We start from the raw sequence: 18,361 nt of genomic DNA on the forward strand, positions 1-18,361 counted from the left end.
GGATATTATCCCAGTGCTACCCGGTCTGGGCTGTATCTCACCCCGTGATCTTCCAACCCCAGCCCAAGGCAGTTTCTTTTGCTATCCCTCATTAACATCTGTGTAAGAGGCAGGGAGGCCCTGAGGGGCTAAATGCTTTTGTCTCCTGATGGTTTATCTGAAGGGACCAGAAAGAAGAAGTGCACACCTGGAGTGATCCCTCCAAGTGGCTGGTTTTTTCAGATGGGAGGGAAGAACCAACACGCAGTTCCATGGTTCATTGCAGCTTTGGTCATGGGACTTCAGGCAGGAGACCACGTGGCTCTGAAGGTCTCCTCTCCCAAAGCATCATGCACTCTTTGGATGGCAGAGGAAGACCCACCTAGTGAGGTGAGATGGGAGCAGGATGCTCCAACCTCCACTGTGATTTTCAGGGAGCCCAGCCCAGTGCTTCAAGTAAACCAACTCTTGCAACACAGCAGACTTCAATTTGATTTTAACCACGTTTTGGTGATCACAAGGCTGCAACCCAGACGAAATGAGACCTTTCCCACTCCCCCCCTAAATCACAAGACTAAATTGTCTTTTAAATTGCGTACAAGAGGAAAGGAGGTAGCCCCAAAGAGAAGAGGAAAAACTGCTGCTCGTGAACCGCCCTGCCCCACAGAGGAATGTTTCTACTATGCTTAAGAAAACTCTATTCAGCTGGTTTTTTTGGTCACTTGGTAAAATTTGGGAAAACCAAACCATGCATAGGGTTAACTGCACCATGGCTGCTCCGAGAAGCCATAGGGTGATCTGAGGACACGCTCCAACTGCTGTTAGGTATCTGTAGGACTTCACCGAAAATCCCCCCTTGTGACAGCTCAGGTACAGATTTCATTCTCAGAGAAAACGTTGGCCACTTCTCCTCCTGTTGAATCACCTTGCAAACAAACTCCTGGTTTTAGAAATGCTTTGTTACCCTGGATGTGTTGTCTCAGCCACAGCAGAAAAAGTCAGCAGAAATAAAGCTACACGTAGTAACTACCTCCCTCATTCCTTGCTTATTTTCACATTTAACCATAGTCACGATGCATATCAAGGACTCTAGATGCCCTCCAATAATTAAATACGCATTTTACACAATTAAATATCCAATGGACCCTATTAAATTAACTCAATGGATTGAAATCGCCAATGCCAAAGGAATTCAGCTGCCTGTTTAGCACATCCCCTCCTTCCCACAGACAGACACATGAGGCTCACTGCAATCCCCTCTTAACCAAACCATACCCACTTTTCAGGTGACCCTGAAAGTCAACAAATTTTGCTTTTCAATAGAAAAAAGAGAAAGCAAAGCCCCAGGACTCAAGCTTTAACAGATAATAACTTGCCAGATGCCTCTTACAAGTGAGGAGATCTGGCTATGTTGGAATAATTACAAGGGGAAGAGAAGGTCCTCAAGATACTCCTGGAGCAATATAGGACACATTCCAGATTTAAAAGACAAACCAGAGGGATGGATAGACTGTATTTTCAGGATGTCAGTGCTCAAATAAGGGTTTATATATTAATCCAGTGCTGACAACTGCTCAACAGCAGCCCTGTCTCAAGACAGTCCATGAGACAGTGGAGGAAGGTGCGCGAGGAAGAAAAGATTAAAAAAAACATGAAAGAGTTTTCACCTACCTCCGGTCGTTTCTCCTCCTTCTGAACAGCTTTTTGGTGTGTGCGATTTCAGCTTCATGAGGCAACGGATGGTAACCCTGCAAAACAGAGGGAAAAGCAGCAATCAGCTCCAAGAGACAGGAGGCATCGGCATGGAAGGTGTCGGAGTGGGACAGAGCTGTGCACCCACATGTGAGCGTGGTAAAAGGAACGGTTCCCATCCAAACATCCTTACAAAATCCCAGCCCATACAAAAGCGGGTCTGGAAAACCCAGACTTGTTGTACCCTCTCAGGGCCCTCAAAGAGCAGGGAATGAAGTCACCTGCAGTTTCTGCGTGGGAGAAACCACATGGGGCAAATAACTGGATCATGCCTGTACAAATCCAAGTATACACCATTGACAGGGAATTCACCTACTTTACACACAACTCTGGTCCACCCAAGCCACCCACTTTCCCTTGGCTGTTTCCTTCGTATATTTATCCAAAACCCAGCTGTAAAAATGTGTGTCTCAGTATCCTTTTGATGACACAGCTGGCAGGTCTGTGCTCTTGTGCTGTTAGGAAGGGAACAACCACAACACGAGCACCTTGCTGAGCCTGCCCACCATGAACAAGTCAATTCCATGGAAAGGACAGGTGGCATACATCCTACTGGAAAAAACTGAGATGACAAGGATGTGTTAAATGATGTGCCCAAGCCCAAGCTGAAGGAAGACAGATTTAGATTAGATAGTAGGAAGAAATTCTTTACTAGGAATTAGGAAGAAATTCTTCACTATAAGGGTGGTGAGGCCCTGGCACAGGTTGCCCAGAGAGGTTGTGGACTTCCTATCCCTGGAATTGTTCAAGGCAAGACTAGAGGGGCCTCTGAATAACCTGGTCTAGTGGAAGGTGTCCCTGCCCATGGCAGGGGGTTGGAACAAGATGATCTTTAAGGCCCCTTCCAATACAAGCCATTCTAGGATTCTGATTCTAAGCCAAGGCAGTGGAAGAGCTGTGTGTAACTCCAGCTGCTGTCTTTCCAGCGTCCTCTTTCCACTGAAGGTGCCGACTCTGACGTGGTATGTTCATCTGATAAGTGGGATGCTGTATTTGCCATCCTACTATGGGCATGACAAGGCTTTGTTAATGCTCGTGAAGAGCTCAGAGGTTCCTGGATGAAAGGCCCTGCATAAGTGCAAAGTGTTATTTATTTTCCAGGGACCACAGAGCTGTCATAACCATAATGAATTTTATTTATGCAGTATTGTACTTCCCCAGCTGGCAATAAAAGCCCTGTAAAAGTCGCTCCTTTTATTTCCATCGCAATCTATCTCGGCCTGGAGCTCCAGCCGCTGCTGGTGAATCACCACACATGAGGGGCCATGAGGGAGCAGCCTGGGCAAGGGCAAGGGCTGGGTGGGGATGTGTCTCATTGAACAGCGGCTTTGTGACATTGGCATGACAACATAACACACCGACTTCAAAAAAAAGTCCCTCTCTCTTCGCACGAAGAGCCTTTAAAAATTACAGTTCATTTTTGTAGTGGTTACTGAGATAATAATATTTTGAGTTTCTCTGGTGGAAGACGTAACTGGAGGAGAGAGGTTGCTGGGGATGACAATGAATTTAGGCATGCAGGCCTGAGAGGCACCACTGAGCCAAAGACCATCAGGGTTAACTGTGACCATCCATCCTGACCATCTGCAAAAAGCCAGGAGAAACTGCCATTGCAACAACCCTACAGCTCCCATGGCAGCTGGAGCCTTCCCCTTTGGATGCCTTTGCTCCTCAAGACTTCAAGCCAATACAGAACTCACCAAGCCAAAATACAAAGCTATTAGAAAATGTCCAAAGGAGGGCTACGACAATGGTGAAGGGTCTAGTGGTGAAGCACATGGTGGGATGGTTGGGACTGCCCTGTGCAGGGCCAGGAGCTGGACCTGATGATCCTTGTGGGTCCCTTCCAAGTCAGGATATTCTAGGATTCTATAATAGCTTAGAATCGCAGAACCCTAGAATGGTTTGGGTTGGAAGGAACATTAAAGATCACGCAGTCCCAACCCCCCCGCCACGGGCAAGGAGAACTTCCACAAGACCAGGTTGCTTATATTGAACCTTTATTACTGAGGGCTGTGGTTTGAGTCTTCCTCACCACTTATTTTCCCAATCATTCATTTTCACTGAATGCACAGGAGGGGCTTAATATCACCAAGACCTCGGTTCCTGTAAAAAATTACTTGGAATTGGCCAATGGATACCAAACTCAACGAGAAAAGGAAGGGAAGGAGGAGACACACACAGCCCAAACACATCAGCCACATAGTTTAGGAAATGAGGCTAAAAATAGTGCAATAATCAGCGAGGCTGTTTCTAATGCTGTATTACCACAGGAGGCTAAAGCTTGGGGCGTTTTTAAGAATTTAAGCTTCACTGCAGACACACGTGCAAATACAATTACCTTGGAAAAATGAAACTATCTCCGCATAACACAAGGACCAATTTCCGAAGCCCTCATTAAAGTCTCTGCTCTTTCCAACTAGAAACCATATGTACAGTGGTGCATTCCCACATGTCCTCCTTGCAGAGATTCCCTGTGCTTCCTCAGACCTCGACCTACCAGCAGCTGACGCCAATGGGATGAAAGACGAATTAATTACATGGGAATAAGCTCCTAATCCAAGGAGCACTCCTGGACACTGCCAGTGCCTGAACACGGGAGAACTTCGTGTCCCCGTTAGGAAAACCAAATGTCTCCCTTCTCCTGCCGAGCAGTTCCCTTCCTTAGTCCTAGTCATGAGACAATGTTTTGGAAAAAAACAGTCACCGATCCCTACTCTTGTCTATTTTGGTGCCTAAACAGAGCTAAATTTGGAAGGCAGAAAAGTTGACTTTTTTTGTGCAGCGAGCTGATGTAAAAGGAAATATCAGCAACTTGTAAGGAGGGTAGAGTGGCCAGAGAAGACCAAAGGTGATGGGTGGGTGGGGACAGGCCTGAATCTCAAGGGAACAGTGAGAGCTTTGGCTCTTGTCTCGAGGCTGTTCCCCACCATGGGTTGTGCAGGACAGCAGTGGAAGTGCCTTCAGTAGAGCCAGCTCACTGAGGACAATGTGGATCTGAAATGCACCTTTCAGCAGACATACTCCTTTTAAAGCCAAAATCTCTGAACATTTCCGAAATGAAATGTCTCACAAGGGAGAAAACAACCCTCTGCTCTGCAATGAGTCTGTGAGAAGACCCACACAAGAGGGACGGTTTTTGCTCCTGCCTGGGCAACAGGCACCATCAAACTCAGGTGCTCATGGTTTTCAGAGGCAGGTTTGCAACTCCTCAGTGGGCAGCAAAATCGCACTTGGTCTCCTTTCCACATGGGTTTTGTTTCGGTATTTATTTGCAGGTGGCTGGAGAAGGTAACAAACCAATATTTCAGAGCTGCTTGTTCTGGAAGTGAGGGGTGTGGGAAAAGCAAAGCACAAGCAGCCCACGGTCACAGGAAGGATTGCTAACAGGGGTAATTTTCAACTTTGGAGCTAAACACTTTGTGGTTTACATGGTGGGAAGCTTGGAGCAGAACCTGAGATGCCCATGAGACTTCTAATGCACGTACGTTCCAATTTAAATCATAAACATACATGCTCCAGCAAGAAAGGCCAAAAGCTCTGGAAAAGAAGGGTTGTTCAGGAATGGTCTGCTCCCTGGGCCTGTTTTCAAGAGATAGCTATGTTGTGACGTGCATACACATTGTTAGATTTTCTGGGGAAAGTAACTCTTGGATAAGGTGATACTTGGCAAGCTTAGGTGACTGTCACATGGCCAGCTAGCACACACCAAGGGAACTCTGTCACCTACTGGAATTGCTGAAAACAGAGGTCAGAGGGAGCGGGTCTGAAGCCCATGTGCACCATTTTTGTGCTTTACCTTCCTTATGAAGGTGTCTGTCCAACCTCCATCCCCGTCCACCTGCCTGTGGGAATCCAGAAAGCTGGCAGCTGCCTCTCTGCTGCCCCAGACCCACTTACATCAAATTTTAATGAAAGAACAAATATAAAGCTTTCAAAATCTCATTGGCAATCTGCAGCAACCCAAGAACCTTCACCTCTTCCCCCATGGATACCTGCCCCTCTCCAGCAACATCTCTCTCCTGATCCCACCCCACATCTCAGCCCAGCAACCTGCAGGATACTGGCTTGGGTGTGACAGGAGGAAGAGGGGCAGGAACAAAGGAGGGAAATGGCTGGCTTTAGTGCTACCCTGCTAAAAGAAAGAGCTTTGCTATCATTTTTCTCATGCCTCCTTTGCAGCAGCATCATCTGGAGAAGTTGGAGGAAGGCACCAGCTTTGCCTCTTTTACTGGTGATGGTAAATTGGTAGAATCTTAGAATGATTTGGGTTGGAAGAGACCTTAAAGACCATTTAGTTCCACCATCCCTGCCAGGGATGGGGCAGCCACAGCTCCTCTGGACAGCATGTGTCAGGGCCTCACCACCCTCACAGCCAGGAATTTCTTCCCAATATCCCATCTGACCCTGCCCTCTGCCAGTGGGAAGCCATTCCCCTTGTTCTGTCCCTTCAAGCCCTTGTCCCAAGTCCATCTCCAGCTCTCCTGGAGCCCCTTTAGGCACTGGAAGGGGCTCTCAGGTCTCCCTGGAGCCTTCTCTTCTCCAGGTGAACCCCCCCAGCTCTCCCAGCCTGGCTCCAGAGCAGAGGGGCTCCAGCCCTTGGAGCATCTCCATGGCCTCCTCTGGACTCTCTCCAGCAGCTCCATGTCCTTCTGCTGATGGACAGCAGGTGGGGTCTGCAGGTGGGGTCTCACCTATGGGGCAGAGGAGTAGAATCCCCCCTCCCCTGCTGCCCACGCTGTGGGATCAACCCAGGGCATGGGGGTCTCAGTGGCAGCACACATGGCCGGGACACATCCAGCCTCTCATCCATGAACACTCCCAAGCCACAGGGAGATAAGTAGGAATGGGGGGGCGGGAGGGTGTGGGTCTGTCCCTGGTTCTTCTGTGACCACCCTGAGGCAGCAAATGACAGCAACTCCTCTGGCATCTGACAACAACTGCCTTACAAAAGGGAGGGTCCTATGTGGGACCAATCTGCACCCTCCCTCCTTCTCCACTTCTGAAGTGCAACAGTTGCCTGAGGTGCCTGAACTTGTGGGTGTTTCACAAAGACTGGAGAGGCCACTAGATGTTCAGGTTCATTGCTTCATCCCCATGGTCTTCATGTCTAACACATCCTGACTTTCAGATGTGAAACACCCCAGAAAACAACCGTCTTCACTCACACCAACTTATTCAGTCCCTTTCATAAACACTCCTAGCCTGTGATGGTCAAGCAGGTGAAGATGCCTGAACTGGAAACAGCAACACTGAAACCCTGAGTGTGAACGAAAAGCTGAGAAAAACAACTGGACTGATGGGAAAAAATTCTGCTGATGAGAGAAGAGAAATGATCTGACCACTCCACAGGATCAGTCCGCAGGAGGTTTATCTGAAGAGCCTTTTGTGCCCTCAAGAAACATCCGCCCTTGCTTATCTTAAACAAATGGTTGCAGAAGGCCTGAACTGAACAAACAGGCTATTAGGCCTGAGGTAGGAGCTGGGAGTTTCGCTGGGTTTTATGGCACACAAAGTTCAGGGTGGGATTTATTTTCCGGGGGAGTGGGAAGGGTGAGGTGGGGCCGGGATCACGGCAGCCCCGAAGACGCCCCATCTGCCTGTGCAAAGGCAACAACAGAAATACCAAGGTTGGAGGGAGCATAAAAAGATAAATATATTGTAATTCCAGACATGATCAGCAGAAACCAACCCAGTGAAATGCAACACCCCATGATAAGGCTTTCATCTGCCTATAGGATGGATTATCCACAGCAGGAAAGTCTGAGACAGCACAGAGCTGCAGATACATTTAACTTTCATTAAAGTTAAATATGTGTGCCAGTCCCACAATCCTGGTGCCTACGGGGTTGAATGTGCCAATATTCAGTACAACCATCCCAGGTATGCCCTTGCACATGAATAACATCTCCACACCAGCAGCATCCCCATTACCTCTACCCATCCAAGGCCAGCATTTCTAGGAGGTGATTCTAGTGGAAGATGTCCCTGCCCATGGCAGGGGCATTGGAAAGTGATGAGCTTTAAGGTCCCTTCCAAACCAAACCTTTCTGTTATTCTGTGATTCAATGATATATCAACATCTGTAAGTCCTGTAGGAAATTCCAGCAGAGCCATCTCCTCAGAGGCCACCTGCCTCTTCCCCTTCCAGGAATTCCCACGGCTCTGGTCTGTCACATGAGGGGACTCTCCTCTCTCACACAAGGGGAATTTTTTACCTCTTGAAAGGAGAGAGCTGAGGCACAAACCAAAGCCTTGACCTGGTCTGGAGGCCATGGAAGGACACCAAACACTGTCAGGAAGCCACATGGAAATTATTTCCTCTCTGCTAAAATGTAAGTGATAAATCTGTTCCTTCAAATTGCAAGCTATTCATTTTTTCCTGGAAGGTGCTTACAATAAGAGTTGCTTTTGAATAAGGAAGCAGTTGGTGCTCAACATCCATGGAATAGAAAAAACAATTTTACAAAATAATTCTCACACAGGATAAAGGGCAGGTAAATCCTTACAACACTTGATGGTTGTGGCTCTCCCATCCTTCCTCACCCACAACACAGAACACATGGGTCCCATAACCTTTGAAGACACCTTCTTCTCAGTCATTGGAGCCAGGGCTAAATTAAACTATAGGGATGACAAAGAGGAATTAGCTTCCAGCCACCCAGGAGTTGGAAAATGAGCAAAACTCTCACAGCTTTGCCACCACTGATCCAACAAGTCCTGTGGTAGAGAAGGGACCTCAACAGTAGGATGTGCTTGCCTGATGAATCATGCAACATTCCTCAAAGAGGAGTTCAAGGAGCATTTGGACAACGCTTCCAGGGACAGGGTGGGATTGCTGGGGTGTCCTGTGCAGGGCCAGGAGTTGGACTCAATGATCATTCTGGGTCCCTTCCAACTCAGGACATTCTATGATTCTAAGTCATTCCATGGGAGATGTCCAGGTTTGGAGGATTTCCTGATTAACTGCATCTTTGGGGGGTACACTATAAATCAGAGACTGCCAGCAAAGGCTGAGCATGTAGCTGCAGCACACCTGCCTCAGTGATGAGCACACTGAAGGAGACTCTCTCCCCCCCAAAAAAAAAGCAGTGAGAGCACAGAGAGGAGACAGCTGTGGCTGTGATCAGGACTGTCACAGCTAAATATCACTCTTTAGTTATCATTAAAAATAAAAGCACTGTTTCCTAGAGGGCTCTCCCCTCTCACAGAACCCCAAGGACACAACCTCCTGGATTTCCACTTGCTGAGTGTTAATGCTGGCATACACAGTCCCTCTCACAGAATGAAGGGTGTTTTCATGACTTACAGACTCTACACAAGCAGTCCCAGACCCAAAAAAGTATAATTTAGATCCTTGTTTTCCCATCACCTCTCCTTGGTGTTTGTTACTGGCTGGCTGAGAGCAGACACACAGCTAGAGGGAAGACAGCACTGAAAATGGCACTAAACACCATCTCTCTGCATCCAGCTCTGGGATGACACAAAAGACTCAGAGAATGGCAGAACAACTCAGCATGAAACTCCCTGTGCGGGGTGAAGGATGAAAATGCAATTAAAGCATTAGAATAATTAGGCAAAGCATCCCAAGTGAAACATAACCTGAACCTTCCTCAATGCCTTCTGCTGATTACTCACAGCGAGTTTTCCGGGGTCTATTTTTAACTCTCGGCCCCTAAGCTCCTGAATTATACATAACTCAGAGATAATAAAACTTTAAAAACCAGGACAAAGTCTCCTAGGAGGAATGACCTCTGCAAGCACACACGTACACACATCAGCACAACCGGGATGGGCAGAAAGAAAAGCCCAGCCAGTGCCACCAAGGCCCAGCTAAGCCACGGAGATGGGGACAGGCTGGAGACACTGCTGCATTGAGACAGGGTGCTCCAGACACTCCAACGCAGACACATGGTGCCATAGGAAGAGTATAAATAACAGACAAAAGAAATCCCCTTTTGTTACCAGAATCCGCAAATCCCAAATCAGTTACGAGCTGACTTAGGAAATGGAGTCTTTCCCATGTTATAGCAAAATGGGAACAATACTTTGCAAGTGGAAGTAACTCTAATTGTTTTAACTGATGTTATTTTAGTGTTGTTTAGGTTTATTGTTTATTTGTATGTATTTCCTCTACCCTGGTCAGGCCTAAAAACAAACTGTACTGTCAGCAGTAAAGCATCCCATCCATAAATAAATACATTTATCCAGTAAGTATAGATATAATCACACCATTGCTTGGAGTCCTTAATGCAGAATATTTAAAGAATCACTAAAATAAATCGCGTTGATGACCTGGTCTTGCTTTTCCCTGGAAAAGGGCGCCTTTTTCAGCTACTATTGGGAACAAATACCGCCTCCATCACTTGAGACCAAGACAGGCTGTTTGGTTTGCAGTCTGTCCAGGTAGCCCAAGCTCATCCTGAAAAAGGGCTGCTCTACTCTGAAAAGCATTTCCTACATTTTCTTTGGCTTGCACTAGTTTGGGGGTGAGGGAGGAACTGCTGTAGCGGGGAATTAAAAGTGTTATGAGGTTGCTATGGGAATATTTGTAACTAGAGCTATTTCGGTCCCTCTGGGACCTCACATTTCTCTAAAATACACTTTTCCTCTATATTTTTCATGCTCCCCAGCCTGTTTTTTCCTGGTACCTTGTCCCCTTCAAACCCTCATTTGTACAGCTTGCTGTGTCGTTTGACCATAGCTCTCCAGTAGAGATGAAGCAGGCAGGTGAGATGGCAGGAGGTTCCTTCGATCCCCATCCACCCTCAGCACCTCCCCACTGTTCCATCGTGGTGGATGGTGTCACGAGGAAGAGACCTGCAGGCAGAACAGGGGCCTCCTCCAATAATTTTTAAGGTGACCTACAAACAGACCCCACAGGACCTCAGGGAGTTTGGGACCAGAGCCCAGGTCACCTCTAAGCTGCTGAATCTCTGTGCAAACCCCAGTGTTGGCACAGCCTCCTCTGGCCAGCTGTGCTCCAACCTCAGCATCACTCCTGGTAGGTGGTAAGGGTTGTATCCGAATATATTTTCATTTCATCCTTATTTGTTAACAAAATACTGTGTTTTCCATGTCCATCTGTGCAATGCCCCAGAACCAGGCCTTCAAAAATCTGCTCTTGGGTGGACTGGGGTTTCAGCCTGAAGGAAATTCAGATCATGCAAGCTCCCAGGATTTGGGACAGTGCAACGGCAATGAAAACCCTTTATTTACAGAGTGACAACTTCACAGCTTTACACAGAAGAGGTGGCTTGCCTTTTCTTTCAACATCTGGTAGATCCAGAGGCACCAGGAGAACTTTCTCACTGCTCAGCCCTTGGCACTTCCCGTTGGACGCCTTCCAAGTGCGTGAACTTTTTTCAACACCCTAAGATCGCCGGCAATAGTTAATAACTAAACGAGCATTTTTTGCCATTATCCATAACACTGTGATCATACACTGCGCTACCAAAGCAAAGGGGAATTTTGGCATCAACTTGAATAGGGTCATGGTGGTGGCAGCCCGTCTTGGTCCACCAGTGGACCATTCTCATAGACCTCCGTGGCTGAAGCATGGTCCTTTCCTTCTCCAAGTCCCTTGTATTGTGCTGGAAACACTTTGCCAGAACAGATATTCCTGTTCACAGTTGGCTGAAGACAGAGCCAATGCACTTTCCCCAGGATTATACCACAAAGAGATGTCTTTTTCCCTCTCTGAAGTCGCTGCTTAGTCTAGTTCAGCCCAGAGAGAGCAAGCAAGGATCCCATGTCTCAGCCACCCCAGCTTGGAAAATACCCCAATGTGCAAATCCTATAAAAGCCTTCTTCTTCCCTTTGAAAAGTCCCATTCCTTCATGGGACTGTGGGCTGTGCAACACAAGGGTTTGACTTTCTCCTTGCCAGTCTGTACCCAGGTAGAAGAAACTGCTTCTTGAGCATCCACCTGATCCCTCCCAGGATTTTCCTTTTATGCTTCCAGGATCTAAGATCCCTCCTGCTGCAATGGGTCTTAATGCAGGGAACAGCACAGAAAACGTGATGCACTGGCCACACAGTATCAATCATATCACATCATATATTAATTACACTGGTGATTTTTCACTGATGTTTTGGAGACCTCTGAGAGCCACAGGCTACTCTGAAATGGTAAAACAAGGACGAGTAAGAAAAACATGTTTGTAGCTGCTTTACAGCAGTGTCCAAACGTGGCACCTGGGAATGGATCTGGCATCACCACCAAAAAAAAAAAAAGAAAAAGTCCTGAAAAACTCTTTCCTATCCAAAGTTGCTACGGGACAGGCAGCAAGATGGCCGTGACCATTCTACTGTGTCTTGCAAAGGTTGAACCTCAACCATGACAACTCCAAAGAAGGTGGTATCATTCAAACATCAGCTTTCCTGCCAGAGAAAGCGTAAGTTACAGCTACTTTTGTACTGACAGCCAGGTGTTGGGTGAAGCCTCTTCCATTAATTTCACGTTGGTCACGAGGGCACACCTTCAGGTGTTTCATCAGAACCAAGCAGCAACAAAAAAGATTAGATTGAGATTGGATATTAGGAAAAAATTCTTCACAGAAAAGGTTATAAAGCCCTGGCACAGGCTCCCAGGGCAGTGGTGGAGTCACCATCCCTGGAGAGATTTAAAAGACCTGTAGATGTGGCACTTGGGGACATGGTTAAGTGGGGGGCTTGGCAAACATGGGTTAACAGTAAGATCTGATGATCTTAGAAGTCTTTTCCCATCTAAACAATTCTACAGTTCCATAAGAATCAGCATCAAAACTCAACAGACCAACACAGCTCCTGGATATATTTTCATGTGTTAAGTGACCAGCACTAAAGACCTTGCTTACTGGGATGTCTTGTGTCATGTTGTCCCTCCTCATCACAGCTTTTTCAACTGCTTTCTAATCTCCTTGATGCCCTCCTAGCTGGCAGGATTGGGCTTGTATGACAGGTTTAGCTCCAGAAGCTGGAGAGGGTCTGAGATAGTGGCCACCAACACCAGTATGGGTAATGAGCAGAACGGGGCACAACAGGAAAACTGGAGATGCCCTGTGTGATGAGCAACTCGGAAGTGGACATCAAACTGCTTGTTATCAGAGAGATGGTAATTTTGGCAACCAGCACATCTCCTATGTCCATTCAGCTGGCTTCCTTCTCTGCCCAGGACTCCAGCCCATCACCATCAGCACCACACCCATAAGCATCCCACAGGTGCTATGCCTTCACAGTGGCTCTGAAGACACACAGGAACCCTACAGCAGACCCAGGATGCAAAAGATACACTCCACACTCACCTGGATAGCTCTCCTGTGGCCTTAAATTAGGTGGACAAGTATTTCACTGGAAGTGGTTTTAGACAACCTCACTGGCATTCTCATATAGATGAAGGAGGGTAGATTAAGATTAGATTAGATTAGAAAGAAATTTTTCCCTGTGAGGGTGGTGAGGCCCTGGCACAGGTTGCCCAGAGAAGCTGTGGCTGTCCCATCCCTGGAAGTGTCCAAGGCCAGGTTGGATGGGGCTTGGAGCAACCTGGTCTAATGGAAGATGTCCCTGCCCATGGCAGGGGGGGGAAACAAAATGAACTTTAAGGTCCCTTCCAACCCAAACCATTCTTCAATCCTATGATATTGCTCTTTGCCCACTTCATATACACCCATGCACGAGATGCTAAAGGCACATGGGGTCCTTCCTCCTCCGTGCATCTCTGCTGGGATCAGAGACAATCCAGCAGGCCGGGATCTCTCAAGCCTGCCTTTCCCAAAAACAAGTCATCAGATGTCTGTGACTCTGTGCTTGGCAGACTCAGCCTTTCTCTCCTTATCACTGCCAGAAATTATTCACTTAACATCCATGGCCTTCCGCCAGCAGGAGCGCGGCACGAGGAGCAGAACCGTCTCCTCCACTCCTCCTGCAAACCAAAGCAACAAAAGCAAGGCTCTTCCTCAAGAAAAAAAAAAAAAAAGAAAAAAAATTCCCACCAGCTAAGAAAAGCTGGAGGTTAATATAAATTCCATGGGTTTGAGGGGGAAATGGAGCTGCATTCAAAGACTCGATGGCTAACCATGCTTCCTTCGTCTGGCAACTGCCTACTCCCCCAGCAGAGTTATTGAGGAAGTTAGACGAGTGCTGTATTTGTTCCAGCTGCAGATTTCCCTTAACCCCTGGTACTGGTGTTTTCAAAAAACACAGATCTTCTTTTCTGATGGTGGCTTTTCATTTTCGTGCGTGCCACGTCTGCAGTTATTAGCTCTAAGCGCTGTCATTTGTAGATTAAATATAAAGAAAAAAAGCCCACTGACATTCTAAGAAGTCCAGGCTGGATGAGCAAAACGGGGGATTAAAAGAAGGCTTTCAGGAATTAGCTTGGAACAGGAAAGAAGAAGATAAAGCCATTATAAAAGCTTGGGCTAATACAGGAGTCCTTTTTGTTGTGTTAATGCAGTCACACAAATTCCTATGAAGATTTATTAGTCAGGTCATAAAATCTGTTCTCCTTCCTTTTCTGATGATAAAATCAAGATTATTTTCCTCCACTAACATGTTCCTTTCTCTCAACTAAGAGGAAAAAAAAAAAAGTATTTTTCCAAGAGTCTGTTTGTGGTGTACAGAAGGCTACAGGTGAGGCTGATGTCTTCAGAGCAGAGCAATACAGATGCTGAAATTCAAGTGCCTGTTTAGAGACTACACTGTTTGGATGCACAGCCCCAGGTCTGTGGTACCCAATGCTGAATAACTTGACCAAGCTGGAATACACAGCACTGTCCCCTTCCACCACCCCAGACCTGCTATGACACTGTGCTGTCCCACGGAACTTCAGTCCAGTAAAGCACTTACTTTATGGGAATCTGCTTCTAAGTCTACTATTTGCCTTGGCCCACAGCCAGCCAAGCACTTAGGCACATGCTTAAAGTTAAGCACAAGAGTAAACAGATTGAAGTCAGGGGGACTTAAAATTAAGCACATATTTCAAGGATTTGCTGGATAAGGGCCTTAACCCTGGTGAGCAGCGTTTAACTGGGATGATTCCCAGCTGATTAGCTCCCCCTTTTCCCCGACCTCCCCTCCATCGGGCCAGGCAACAAACGGTTTCTGTTTTGCCACCACGCTGAAGGCCTGACTTTAAAGAAGCCTTGTCAAGCCTCCAGGCAGAGCATGTCTTTCTTTAATTATACCTGCCTGTGAAATACCTTCCAGAAATCCCCACCCAAACAAAGCCTCAGGAAAGGAAATAACGGAAATTCTTGATGGTTTCCACGGGGGAAGCGATCCGAACCAGTGAGACAAGGCGCACGTAAGACAAGGCTGATGACTGCTCCTACTGTACACAACTCCCAGCCCGGAGACACTCCTTACAGCTCCAGCAGAAACTCACAGCTCCCCCAGCCCTCACCTCCCAGGGCAGGAGCCCCCTTGAACCTGTCCCCTGGATGTGTCTCTCTGCACGTGTTAAGATCTGAAAAGCAATTTGGTGGACACTTCTGGTGGAAGAAGAAGGAAACCTGCAGGACTGGAGTTTTTTTTTGTTTGTTGTTTGTTTGTTTGTTTGTTTGGTTTGTTTGTTTGGTTTGGGTTTGGTTTTTTTTTCCCCTTCTATGTCCTTTCATATGGGCTTTTAAACCTTATTTCAATTGCATCTACCCATGCTAGTTCCTTGGTGGCTGTGGGTATGTGGGCAGGTCTGGCAGAGTGAAAGCCCTCTTGGCACAGAGGCAACCCCTCCAAACAGGCATCAACAGGCGAGTCTTGGAAGACATGGACAAAACAGACAAGCAAGGTTAGAAACCTGGACATAAAGATGGAGATCTTCTGTTGATTTCTTCAGATACAGGACTCCTCTCATCAAGGAGCAGCAACTTGCCTAGACTTGACAGTGAGCTAACGAAACATCACAAAGTCCCACTCCCATTCCTTACCTGTTCCCATCCAGTTCACTTCTAACCATCCTCTGCTCCATTTACCCTCTGCTCCTGAATGCTCAGTCCTTTCCACCAGGGCGTTAATGACTGACTCACCTGTGATAAACATAGCAAATAACCAAGCACCTTTGGCAAAGCACCTGTGAAAGATGACTGGATCACTCCATCCAAACTGCAAACCACTCTAGGTGACCACTAAATGATCAATTTTCACTGCAACACGTGCAGAAAGACTTCTGCATTGCCACAACACCTTCCTTTTGACCCAGCCTCATCTCAGGGAAGCTACCTTAGACCTCCCAGAAGAGCACAGCCACCAGCTGCTGCTCTGCAGCCTTGACCTTCCCGAATCAACAACTCTCAGAAGTTGAGGACTGGCAGAATAAATTCAAGTCCTGCCTTGTATGCAAACTGCACCATGAAAAGACACGGCAAGCAGAAGCCAAACAAAGTAGTTTTCTTTTCCTTCAGACAGGAATGTCAGGATGGTCAAGTAGTCACAGAGCTCCACCTCTCATGCAGCAGGTTCCCAGCCTCAGGTGCACTTGCAACCCTTGGAGCTACTTGCACTCCGTTTTCGTGGCCTCACTGGCCACTGGCAGCTGGGCACTAGTTCTTTGGAACAGCAGCAAAGAAGCTGTATATTGGAAATCTGTCATACTTCACCTGCCCTCCACCAGGTCAACATAGCCCATGTAATAATCATTTATTACTCTACTTGGAAGCACCACCAAAACCCTGAAGCAAGACATTGTGTGCAGGGATCAGAGAGTGCAAGGAGAAAAGTAGCATAATACCAAGGCTGAAAGAAGAACCCGTAGCTCACTAGCTTTTACCTTCAAACATGGGCACTTGTAAAGGATAAAAAGAGTTTCAGTAAAAAATCTGTTTGCCTAAGCATTTATAAATTGAATACAAGTAGCCTTCTTTTCAACTAAAAGACCTTGTAGTGTGTGTAGTCCCAACACTGTGGCACTGCAAGAGGGGTGGGGATGAGACCCTGAATTCCTCCCTGGCCATGACAGAATCACAGGATATGCTGAGTTGGAAGGGACCCACAGGGATCATCGAGTCCAACCCTCAGCCCTGCACAGGCCCATCCCCAAGAGTCACCCCCTGTGCCTCAGAGGATCACCCAAACGTTCCTTGAGCTCTGGCAGCCTTAGTGCTGTGCCCACTGCCCTGGGGAGCCTGTTCAGTGCCCAACCACCCTCTGGGGGAAGAACCTGTTTCTAATATCCAGCCTAAACTTCCCCTGACATAACCACACTGTTCCCTTAGGATTTCAGGCAGGACATGGGACAGTTCTCCCTCATCTCCCTTTCCAGGGCTTCTGCTCTGTCTGACAGTTTGTCATAACTATGTCCAGTCTTGCTTCAACTTTTGGAGCACTTGCAGGAGAAGAGGAGTTTCCACCCACCCACACTGACGACGCAGACGAGGGGAAAGAGGAGCTGCCGCCGCGCTCTTTGGATCATGTCGGGTCGCACGTACGTTTGAAGTTGGCCACCCAGTTCTCAGCAGCCAGGAGCAATCTTGTAACGGCTACTTCCTCCACTGCTTTCAGGGCTGATCTTCAGGAAAGCTCTGTAGTGCGAGGAAATCCTGACCATCACCACCAGAGCGTTATCGACACAGCAAGGAGATAATAACGACAGGAACCGCCTTGCGGCAAAATCACCACCATGATTCATGCGACTGCCTGGTGCCAAAGTCCAGTGAGCTGGGACACGGCGACAGGAGGTCACACATGCTATTAGCGGGTTATTGCGCCAGGAAAAGAAAAAGGTGGGTTCCTGCAACTTGATGAGCATCATACGCTCTCCCTCTGGGAAATGCATCAGGTCTCCAGCACGTGATATACAGATTATTGCACTGAACTAGGCTTCTCTTAGAAGGCCACAGGCCCCACCTTCTCCTCTGGGAGGGCAGGTGGCATCTAGTCTGGTAGATGCTGCCTGGAAAGAGTATCACCACTGGGACTGCTCTGGATTCACCAGAAATACCACAGAATCCACAGCAGCCCTCTGACTCGCGCACAGCCTCCTCCCCAGAGAGATGTAGGTGGCCTTAATGACAGACAGGACTGGCGGGCACATCACTGTGGCCCCACAGCACTCCTCAAAGACCTTCTACTCCAGGGATTGCTGGCTGAGACCTTCCTGGTCTGTGATATGCGTCTGAGGAGTAGCAGTTGTGTCATTAAAGGTGCTGGCTTGAAAAACTGGGTGCCCCCAGGTGGTGGTGAGTCCCTGGAATGAGCACAGCACGTCAGGCAGCTGTGCCTCCTTCTCCTCCCTTGCTGGAGACCTTACACCTGCAGCACACAGGCTTTCTACTGGCACTGTGGGAGCAGCAGAAACTCCCCACCTTGGACAAGTAGAGAAACGGAGGAACTCAAGGGCTGGTGACACAAAAAGGTTCACCTCCCTTGGCGGGGATCTGGCCACTTGTTGAGCAGACGGCGGGGAAGATGCTGACGTGGCATCATGAAGGAGCACCTAGACACGGCAAGGGGACGGATTTCCCCCCACCATGAGAAACACCCATCGGTACCTTCTCCAAGTGTAACAGTACACCAGAAATAGAGCCCCTCAGAGACTTTATTTTGTTCTCTCTTTCTTCTTTTTTTTTTTTTTTTCTTTTTGCAGGATTCCTAAGTTCACGGACTCTCTCTTTAATGTCACATGTGTGGCTCAGGTCCCTCAGGCCCCAGCAGA

The 18,361-nt window shown here is 47.7% G+C and overlaps 1 protein-coding gene across 3 annotated transcripts in view; it reads right to left on the reverse strand.

The window, feature by feature from the left end:
• CTIF (cap binding complex dependent translation initiation factor) overlaps positions 1-18,361 on the reverse strand; it is a 119,396-nt gene that overhangs the window by 66,535 nt on the left and 34,500 nt on the right. For all 3 annotated transcript variants that reach the window (XM_017819816.1, XM_017819815.1, XM_017819817.1), the window contains one exon: positions 1,651-1,727. In XM_017819816.1, coding sequence (XP_017675305.1) covers positions 1,651-1,727 — 77 coding nt within the window. The remainder of the gene's footprint in view (positions 1-1,650; positions 1,728-18,361) is intronic.

The sequence above is a fragment of the Lepidothrix coronata genome, unplaced genomic scaffold (genome assembly GCF_001604755.1).
Source record: "Lepidothrix coronata isolate B3197 unplaced genomic scaffold, Lepidothrix_coronata-1.0 Scaffold77, whole genome shotgun sequence".
NCBI lineage: Eukaryota > Metazoa > Chordata > Aves > Passeriformes > Pipridae > Lepidothrix > Lepidothrix coronata.